At 47.0% G+C, this 10527-nt stretch overlaps 1 protein-coding gene across 2 annotated transcripts; it reads right to left on the bottom strand.

Annotated features, from left to right (window-relative positions):
• Positions 1–111: 111 nt before the first annotated feature.
• TM2D2 (TM2 domain containing 2) lies at positions 112–8835 on the bottom strand. Of its 2 annotated transcripts, none has more exons than XM_081333584.1 (4): positions 8588–8835; positions 5398–5485; positions 5031–5146; positions 112–2289 (listed from the first exon to the last, which is right to left on the bottom strand). In XM_081333584.1, the coding sequence occupies exons 1-4, from the start codon at positions 8818–8820 to the stop codon at positions 2076–2078; spliced, it is 651 nt and encodes a 216-aa protein (XP_081189710.1). In that variant the 5' UTR covers positions 8821–8835; the 3' UTR covers positions 112–2075. The 2 variants fall into 2 exon arrangements, with proteins under 2 accessions (XP_081189710.1, XP_081189711.1); XM_081333585.1 differs by lacking the exon at positions 112–2289 and adding an exon at positions 2800–2962.
• Positions 8836–10527: the final 1692 nt, after the last annotated feature.

The following is a 10527-nucleotide window of genomic DNA, read 5'->3' as shown; positions in this document are numbered from 1 at the left end:
CATGAGCAGATGTGCAAAATTTTTGAGACTCTGAAATGATTCATTTTGACCTTTTGTTCCACCAGGGAATGGCCCTGACACAGAATAAAATATTAGGAGAATTATTAAGGTTGGTTACATGTCTTTAAGAGTTGGTTTCGTGAAGGCGTTGATGTGATATTTTCCTTTAAAAACATCAGGAGAGGAAGAGCCAGAGACGGACTAAGATTCTTCAGTGATCCAGACAGACATGATACACATATACACAGATAGGTATATGTATGTATAACAGCCTGCCAGTTACACAAGTCATGCTGAAAATAGGAATTTTCATCAATTTATTCTGCTTGGCTTGAAGTATTTAATTAACCTCAGCAACTTTTAAGACGGACTTCAACTCCCACCATTTGCCAGATACCAATAAAGGAGAATATTTGTAGCTCAGGGTTGAAAGGAACTTCACTAGCAGAGATGATGTTGATCTAGTTTGGATAATGAAATGTCTGCAAGAAAACAAGCTCAGAGAGCACTAAGGACCCCTCATTTGCCAGATAGCATCTCAAAGTGGGGGCAGTTGGGAAAAAAAAACATGCACTAACAGATGCCCTCCCATCATCGTGGACAGGAGTGTGAAACTGGAGAGGCGTTCCATGCCTATTTCAATTGTGAATCACCTAACTCCTGGGACCCCCAGGTATAGGAGTGGGGAACAGTATTTCCTATATATATTCCATTCCCTACTGTCCCTATGGTGACTGAAATACCTGACTGAGCCACTGGGGGCAGAGTTCTCTATAAATCAGATGACTGTGTTGCCTTATCTATAACAGAGCTTGCAGTTCCTCACTAAGCAACCGTTTAAAGTTACAAGGGACCCCCCAAAAAGCTTCTTATGAACTGGCTCTCCTTTTTAAAAGGTATCTCGCAATATTACAAAGAACACACATCATGTTTGACATGAGTTTACTCTTACTATCCAACACCTGGAAAGTTCAGCGGTCCATCATATTTCATCATACTGCAAAAAGGAATACATTTTGATTTCAGCATTTGAAAGGCTAAACTATCTAACAAATTGCCAATTTCACTGACAAAAAAAGAGCAAGGTGTTCCTATTCCATGCAACCACTGCTAGATGGATTATTTTTCTGCTGATATCGAATCCTATTAGCGCGTTCCAAAACTGGCAGAGTTTGAAACGTGAAGATTTGATTAAGGAACCAGAGCAAGGCTTTGCGTCTTGCGTTAATTTTTAGAATGACTGATTTGTTCTAAAAATCTGTCTCCCAACAATTTTCTCTTAAAAGGGCGGCGGGGGGGCAGAGGATATGTCACTGTTTACGGCAGAGCTGGAGAACCACGGTCATTTTATGACTTGTGGACTTCAACTCCCAGAATTCCTGAGCCAGCAAGGACACTGCTTTTTTAGTTAAACAAGCACATGCTGGGGTTGACTTTAAACAAGTTTACAATTGAGTACCTAAAGAAAGATGGTTGCTTCTCTATACTTCTCCTGTAAAATGAAATTTAAGAATGGAGAAGGATTGTCAAAGAGATCCCTATCTATGTACAAACACATAAAAGAGGGACACTCTGTAGCACGAGACTTCTGGCTTGCATTCTAAGGGGGGGGAAAGGAGTGCGACTATCTTAACGTTAAAAGTAAATAAGCATTACCATCTTTTAGTACAGCCTTAAACCTTGCAAATTCCTGTCAGCTAATTCTAGCCACGTGGGCTTATTATGAAAACTTCTAAACTCAAAGCAACCAGAACCTCGGGCGGTGCACTCGTCAGCAGCTACCATGGCACAAGCTGAAATACAGAAGTGGAGCATGGCATGCAGAAAACGGCATGAAATGCATAAATAAATTTACAGTCTTCCTGTAAGGAGGAGAACTTTAAACAATGAGGTATATACTGCAGAATTACGCTTTGCCTTTTTTTCTGTCCAATCCCATCCTAATTCCATGGAAAAATAAATACGCCACCCAGTGTCTCTTTGCTCGCCATGGATCTGACCTCAAGCAGGACGTCGCAGAAGCCAGTTTGTCCCTCTTCTCCTCTCGGGATTAAGTCCAACCAAACGGCAACTTTTCAGTAAATGGTGCACCAGTTACTCCCGTCGCTCGGCATGAGTCCCCCAGTGATTAAAAGAATCAGGTCCACAAACCACCAGATGCCAAGTCCTCCCAGAGTCAGCAGCTTTCCCACAGCTGTACCTGTGTGGCCAAGGCAGAAGCGGTCCACTCCAAAGCAGCCCAAGAAAAAGGAGTAGAGGAGAGTGGTAATGAAGTAGTGTCCAGTGTATCTGGAATACAAAAGTCACAGAGAGGAACCACATCCTCATAAAGGAAAAATATCCAAAGGAAGTTTAAGGTACCACGCACAGTACCCCCTCACGGCTATAACACGACACTGTGTGGGATATACGCTGCAGTGATTACAGGTAGTCCCCGACTTAAGAACTGTAATGGAACCTATTGCAGTCATAAGCATTAAAGAGTCATAAAATGGGCCACCCATGGGACCAAGCCAATTTTTCAGTCTTTTTTGCAGTGGCTGCTAAGCAAACCCAATATCAGAACCCACTCCAATCCACATTTTAGAAAAGAAAAACTCTTTGGAGACAAGTTTGCCCAAGTGGGAACTTTTACTAAAACATAGATGACAGTGGATAGGATGGACAGGATCTGGAAACTGACTCACAGATCAATACTTTTAAAGTGTCCCCGAGTAAAAACCCCACCCCTCGGTCCATTTGGTCAGTCCCGGATCGGTCAGGTTTCAGGTGTCAAAACCCTTGTGGGAAAGGAGACCCCCCAGTACATTTGCAACATTATTACTTCCTCCCCTTCACATTCCTGTGGGAGATACAGACCAGAATTTCCCCCTCCCTCTCTTTCTTTGTTCTTAGTTCAAAGGGTTTCTTCCCTGGTCTTTTGTGATGGCCTCCAGGCAGGCTGAATAAACAAACCTTGCATCTAAGGGATAGAGAGTGGGCAATTAACAACCCTGTCTTCTCTTTCCCTCCTTGGGAATGGCAGAATCCAGTAAGGGGGTGAGATTTGGGTTTTGCACAGAGAGGGAGTTAGAAATGAGATAAAAATGGATTCTGACACCCGCTGTTTGCTATGGGGCATGTTTTGCTGAAAAGTGGAAACACCGTTTTTTGGCAAAAAAAATGGTCATAAATCACGGCCATGTGGCTGCTGCAAATGGCTGTAAATGTGAACCGGTTGCTGAGCACCCAAAATGAAGTCGCGTAACCACATAAGGGAGAAGCAACTGTCGGAACTTGGGAACTGGGTGGTAAGTACCTTTTAGGGGCTCCATCGTAACTCTGACTGGTCACTAAGTGATCGATCATACGTTGTGGGCACCCTATACCATCCAAGCATGTAATTATTTAGGACTTATCCTTGACAGAAACAAAGCTGTATAAAATCAGCACCTGGAGTTAGAATGGAATTGCTGAATGACTCTTTTCTGAGTCATATTGAATATTTTATTTAATTAAATTGATACTTTACTTGGCCAAATGTGGTTAGACACACACAGAAGTTCACATTTACAGCCCTTTGCAGCATCCTGCAGTCACATGGCCTTGATTTATGACAAACGTTTTGCCAAAAAACAGTGTTTATTTCCACTTTTCAGCAAAACATGCCACATAGCAAACAATGGGACTGCTTAGCAGCCACTGCAAAAAAAGACTGAAAAATTGGCCTCATTTTATGACTGTCTCCGGTGCAGAAGCTGTCAAGGTACACGCAAAGCAACAGAATAATGATCATCATCATACCAATAAGAGTGGGGAATTAGAAAGATAAGGATAAATAATGCTACAGCCACACTATGTGGGAAATACACATAGATACCTACAGCCACACTACATTGGTAAATACCGTATATACTTGAGTATAAGCTGACTCGAGTATAAGCCGAGACCCCCAATTTCACCCCCAAAAACTGGGAAAAGTTGTTGACTCGAGTATAAGCCGATCCGCCGTTCTGCAAGCCTCCGCCACCGGCGGAGGCTGGATCCGTGCTCTGCAAGCCTCTGCCGCCAGCAGAGGCTCGATCCGCCATTTTGCAAGCCTGAATACACAGGAATACCCTGTGTGGCCGCGGCTCTCGGGGAAGCCCTGGCTGTCCGCTTCCTCGCTCCACGCTGCCATTCGGGGCCCGCGCGTTCCCCGGGCAAATCGCGGCGCCCAGCAGGCGAGGAAACACGCCCGCTCCAGTCGCCCCCCCTTCCCTCAGGAGACGCGAAGCAAGTGACCGCCCGGAGCTTACCGAGGACTTGCGCGCGGCCGAGGCTTCGGTGCTTCCAGGATCGCGCGCACCTCTCCCAAGCCGCCGCCGTCCGGAGACCTGCCGAAGTTTGGGGAAGTTTGGGGAGGTGCGCGCGCACCTCCCCAAACCTCCCCAAACGTCGGCAGGTCTCCGGACCTCCGCGCCCTGCCTGCCTGCTTCTTTCCGCTGCGGAAAGAAGCAGGCAGGCAGGGCGCGGAGGAACGGAGACCTGCCGACGTTTGGGGAGGTTTGGGCGCCTCCCCAAACCTCCCCAAATGTCGGCAGGTCTCCGTTCCTCCTGCCGACGTTTGGGGAGATTTGGGCGCCTCCCCAAACCTCCCCAGGTCTCCGTTCCTCCGCGCAGACCTGCCGACGTTTGGGGAGGTTTGGGGAGGTTTGGGCGATCCCGGAAGCACCAAAGCCTCGGCCGCGCACAAGTCCTCGGTAAGTTTTTTTATTGACTGGAGTATAAGCCGAAGTGGAATTTTTCAGCCCAAAAAGTGGGCTGAAAAATTCGGCTTATACTCAAGTATATACGGTACATATATGCAAATACTACAGCCATACTACATGGATAAATACACATTAGACAGCACCATGACAATTACAAGTTCAGGTTTTACTGATGAGCAGAGCAGCTCACAAAACCAAAACAAAAAATTAGACCTAACGTGTGCTGCACTTGGCTTCTGGCATTGTCATCCTGCACTGTCAACCGAAACTGCACAAATGTTACCAAGAAAAGGCACTCACTTTATGCACGGCTTGTTCCCACGCAGAAAAGTTCGCTGTCCTGCGCACTCAATGCCATCCAGTGCCCTGCAAAGGACTCGAGTGTGGCTGACGTCACTATATGCTTGGCCACCAAACTGTTGCGAGGAGAGAAAATGGCAGAACAAATGGAAGATTTATCGGCTGACATTCCTTGGTTTAGGCAACCTTGGCTCTTTTATGACTCGTGGACTTCAACTCCTAGAATTCCTGGAGTTGAAGTCCACGAGTCATAAAAGAGCCAAGGTTGCCTACCCCTGGTTGAGGCATTCCTTTGCACATATAAAGTATCCCTGGGAACTCAAAACGTCCTTTATCCAAGGAAAAGACAACAGGAACTTTTGCCCACCTTGAGACAGCCGTAACCTAATTCGTCCCGTGCGCTTGTATTTCCGTTATGGTCCACAGGAGCCTCACAGTCTATGAATTCTTCAGGTCTGCATATAAATCAAAAAATTGAGTTCAGATATGAGAAACCACTCTTGAACGTGGCATTTCTGATACAGTTAGTTGGGTGACTTACAACAACTGAGTGCAACATTTTCCGTGGCTAAGCGAGACAGTGCGTTGCGCCCCCTTTTCCACCCTTTCACGCCACGGTTATTAAGTGAATCACTGCAGTTAAAGTCAGTGGCACGGTTATTAAGTGAATTTTGTATTCACATGGCTCTGGGACAATGCAACCGGCATAAATACATGCCAGTTGCCAAGTGTCCGAATTTTTATCACGTGACCATGGGGATACTGCAACAGTGATCCATGGCCCGCCATAGCAGATTGCCCAGCTGCATCATGGCGGCCACGCCCTCTGTCCGCGCCCTGCAGCATCATGGGGTGGGAGGGCGGAGTGTGGTTGTCGCTGTCCGGCTGCCATGTCCTTGGATGCATTGCTCTACGCAGGCTGCGCCTGGGGCGACTCTCCTCTGGGGGGTGTGTCTGCTGGTGAGGAGGGGGCCATGGGGTGTGTGTGTCGGGGCTAGGGCGACGGCATGCGTGCCCACAGATAGGGCTCTAAGTGCCACCTCTGGCATGCGTGCCATAGGTTCGCCACCACTGATCTAGAGGTCCACCTATTCCCACTGTCTGTTCTAGAGGACACCGAAAATAAATGAAGCAGTGGGTCTCTCCATGACCAGACCTGGCTGCCTCCAGATGTGCTGGTATTACAAATCTTGGTATCTCCCATACGCTTGGCAAATGGATTCAAGAGTTTTAGTTGGCCTCAGCAGGTCTGGAGAAGGTGATTAACAAGAATCAACTTCATTCAGATCATGGCACATGGGTGCATGCAATCTGCTTGCTGTTTCTATTAAAATGACAAGCGGCAGCATCCCGTCACTTCCATGCCTTTCGGACAGATATCATGACATGTATGCAAAAAGATGGAATTTGCCTTGCAGTAGCTCAAACTGCTTCCATCAAATTAACCCACTGATAGCCTGCCAGCCCTACTGATGGTAGGCTAAAATGTGATTAGATTTACCAGTGGCTCAGTAAGGAGTGCAAACGCAGCTTAACAGGGTTGATTCCATAATTCATGGTTAAGTCAGGATACTTGAGATACTGGTTAATACAGGTTAATAGAACCCTAACTACTTTCACTCAATACACTGAATTAGTCCATCACATTTTTGCCTTTCTAATAATTAGCTTACATCACTGTTTTCAGCCTTGGAGATTTTAAGATGTGGGGATTCAATTACCACATCTTAAAAGTTGCCAAGTCTGAAAAACACTGGCTTTCAAGTTAACACGCATTAAGATTTTCTGGGCTGAACATGCTGATCTGTAAACATAAACTCTTTGCACGACATATCACACCACAGTAGCTGGTGCTTCCACTTGTACCGATTCAAGACAGCAATTTGAGCAAACCAGAGAACTTTGCAACAGCATGAATTACTGGCTGGTGGAGGAAACTACAGGTAGTCCTTGACTTACAACAGTTCATTTAGTGACCATTCAAAGTTACGACGGCACCAGAAAAAGTGACTTAGGGCCATTTTTCACACTCAAGATCATTGCATGGTCACGTGATTAAAACTCAAGAGGCTTGGCAACTGACCCATATTTGTGATGGTTGCAGTGTCTGGGGGGGGGGGGTCACGTTGCAACCTTCTGACAAGCAAAGTCAACAGGGAAGCCAGATTCACTTAATAAATCCTGTCATTAACTTAACATCTATCGGGGTTCACTCAACAAGCATGGCAAGAAATGTCATAAAACAACATTGTGTTAGAGAGAGGTGCGTGAGTAAAATTCAATAGGAAACTAACTGTTAGCATCCAGGACTTGATACATGATTATATGAATGTAACGAATGGCAGCTATAATCTGTATTAATATTTCATTTGTAGTTTTTCTCACATCATTCTGTGTGTAAAATGGTTACTGATTATAATAGTGTATACACATACACATTTGTTGTTGTTAACTGCAAAGTCGTGTCTGACCCATCGCAACCCTATGGACAATGTTCCTCCAGGCCTTCCTGTCCTCTACCATCTTCTGGAGTCCATTTAAGCTCACGCCTCCTGCTTCAGTGACTCCATCCAGCCACCTCATTCTCTGTCGTCCCCTTCTTCTCTTGCCCTCGACCTTTCCCAGCATGAGGCTCTTCTCCAGAGAGTCCTTCCTTCTCATTAGGTGGCCAAAGTATCTGAGTTTCCGCTTCAGGATCTGGCCTTCTAAAGAGCAGTCAGGGTTGATCTCCTCTAGGACTGACCGGTTTGATCGCCTTGCAGTCCAAGGGACTCGCAGGAGTCTTCTCCAGCACCACAGTTCAAAGGCTTCAATTCTTTGGCGCTCAGCCTTTCTTATGGTCCAGCTTTCACTGCCATACATTGCAACTGGGAAGACCATAGCCTTGACTATACGCACTTTTGTTGACAGGGTGATGTCTCTGCTTTTTAGTGTGCTGTCTAGATTTGCCATGGCTTTCCTCCCCAGGAGCAAGCGTCTTTTAATTTCTTGGCTACAGTCCCCATCTGCGGTGATCTTGGAGCCCAGGAAAATAAAATCTGTCACTACCTCCATTTCTTCCCCATCTATTTGCCAGGAATCGAGAGGGCCGGATGCCATACACATACATACATACATACAAGTAAATAAATAAATGAATGTTGTAAAATGGGCCAAAATTCACTTAACAAGCATTTCACTTAGCAAGAGGAATTTTGGCCTCCACTGAGTTCATAAATTGAGGATTACCGGGAAGGACTTTGGGTGTTGTTGTTTTTTTGGTGCTAGCCATGTTTAAATCTAAGGCTGGCTGGAAATGCACCCGAGATGCAATACGGGACCCTGCCCCGAACAGGGAGGCCAGTCTAGATGGCCTCTAGGAGCCCTTGTAACTCCATGCTTCTCTGGCGCGTCGCCCACCCAGAAGTGCTGAGAGTTCACCTCTACAAAGCCTGGGGGGGCCAGCCTTACCCCCATTCTGCAAGGCCAATTTCTTTTTTCTTTTTCTTAAAAAAAGTTAAATAGCCCCTCCCTTCGCCCCTCCCCCCGCGGCCGAGGCCCCTCCCACCCGTCCTCACAGGTGGTCGCAGAGAATCAGCGGCGCGTAGGGGCCTCGGTACTCCCAGGCGGAGGCGGTGGCTGCGTGAGGCGGCCGCGGCTGCCCCTCGGCCTCTTGCGCGGCGCCGGCGGGGCTCTGGGTGGCGTTGTGCTGGTGGGTCCGGGAGACCCCCTGCAGCAGGAGCAGGTTGCCCAGCAGCAGCGCCGCCTGCCCACACAGGAGCGCGTAACAAATCGGCCCCCCGGCCGCCATAGCGGAGACGGCGCCTTCCCGACTTCCGGCGAGGCCGCTTCGGAAGTACTTCACGCTGGCGCCCTTCCGGACCAATCGCGAAAGCAGTTCGTCTGAAAGGGCGGGCTGTGGCCGCGGCTCTGTCCAATCAGAGGCGAGGCTTCTCAAGCGTCGTCGTCGTCGCCGTGCATCAGGGTTTTTTTTTTTAAACTTGGCCCTTTTATGACTTGTGGACTTCAGCTCCCAGAATTCCTCAGCCAGCGTGCCTGGCTGAGGAATTCTGGGAGTTGAAGTCCACGAGTCATAAAAGGGCCAAGTTTGAAGAACCCTTGCCTTATGGTAAAGCTGCCAGAAATGCGCTTTGCTGCCATCTAGAGGCAATCAGAGATTTGCAGCCCAGGTCCTGCACCTGAAAGGTGAAAGCGGGAACCATTCAAGAAGCTCTTTCAGCCATCGCTCCTCCTACTTTCTCGAACGCAGCCCCAATTGGTCACAAGGCTGCTCCCGGCATCCAATAAGGAAAAGCGGTAAAAAAAGAATGGCGCTTCTCAGCCTGGCCGACAGGTGGCAGCAGGTGGTGCCACTTGCTGGAGAAGAAACAAGGTCGTGATTTATTCAAATTATGGACTTTGCAGAACACGTGGAAACAATGCCTGGTGTGATGGGCTATGTTGTGCAAACAACTTACGCCCAGAAAATTATGTTAAAAGCCAGTGTTTTTCCAAACTTGGTGACTTTACGATATGCGGACTTCAATTCCCAGAATTCCCCCTGCTGGCAAGGAATTCTGGGAGTAACGTCCATCCATCTTAAGTATTATCAAGTTTGAAAGACACGAAGTTAGCTTAAAGTTTCCAGGGATCTTCAAACGTGGCCCTTTTATGACTTGTGGACTTCAACTCCCAGAATTCCTCAGCCAGCATGCCTGGCTGAGGAATTCTGGGAATTGAAGTCCACAAGTCATAAAAGGGCCAAGTTTGAAGACCCCTGGCTTAAGCTAAATGAGGATGTACTATAGCTGGTGCAGCATTCATAAATGGACAAGGTTCCTTCTTGGCAGTGAGAACTTGATCAGCATGTATCAAGAATCACCTGGGAGACCTCAAGGTTTAATGGTAGGTATTTTATTAATGAACGATCAAAGAAATGAAATTTTGGGTACCCAAAGAGGGGCATCTGTTGAAAGTGATTTGAGAGGTCTGGAGAAATCTTGTGTTTGATTAGCTAGGCTGCCGCACGCAGCTAAACAGAGGGCTGTTCTTGAAGGAAACATAAATATGGTAGTGGGTCCAAAATCAGCAGGGTGGCTCCTGTTGCTTTGTGGGTTAGGTTTCTGTTGTTAGTCTAGAGACCAAATGCAAGGTGCTTGCAACTGTTGATAAACTTTTGCGGGGTTTGGGCCTCTTGTTTGAAGAAATTATTTCTTCTATTAAGTAGCTGGTCAAGGACTAAGAAATGCATCTTTTGGCTTTGCGGATGGCTGTTTGGAATCCAGTAGTGTCAGGGCCTTTTTTGGTGGTGACATTAACACTGGAATACTCTTTCCCAGCCTAGTCAATCAGTATTATTGTCCAGGAGCAAATCTGGGGTTCCTTTTCCTGGCGCAAGAGCCAATCAATGAGGTAGGAGCGAGGAAATTGGAAATGTATCACTTTATTTCTGAACAGAAATACAGTATTAACCTTGTGAACTCTAAAGCTTCCTCCTTCCGTTGTGTATTCAAGATGC

The sequence above is a fragment of the Vipera berus genome (genome assembly GCF_964194415.1).
Source record: "Vipera berus genome assembly, chromosome: 8".
NCBI lineage: Eukaryota > Metazoa > Chordata > Lepidosauria > Squamata > Viperidae > Vipera > Vipera berus.
Note: the sequence above shows the minus strand (reverse complement) of the source record. Positions and strands in the feature narration are given on the sequence as shown.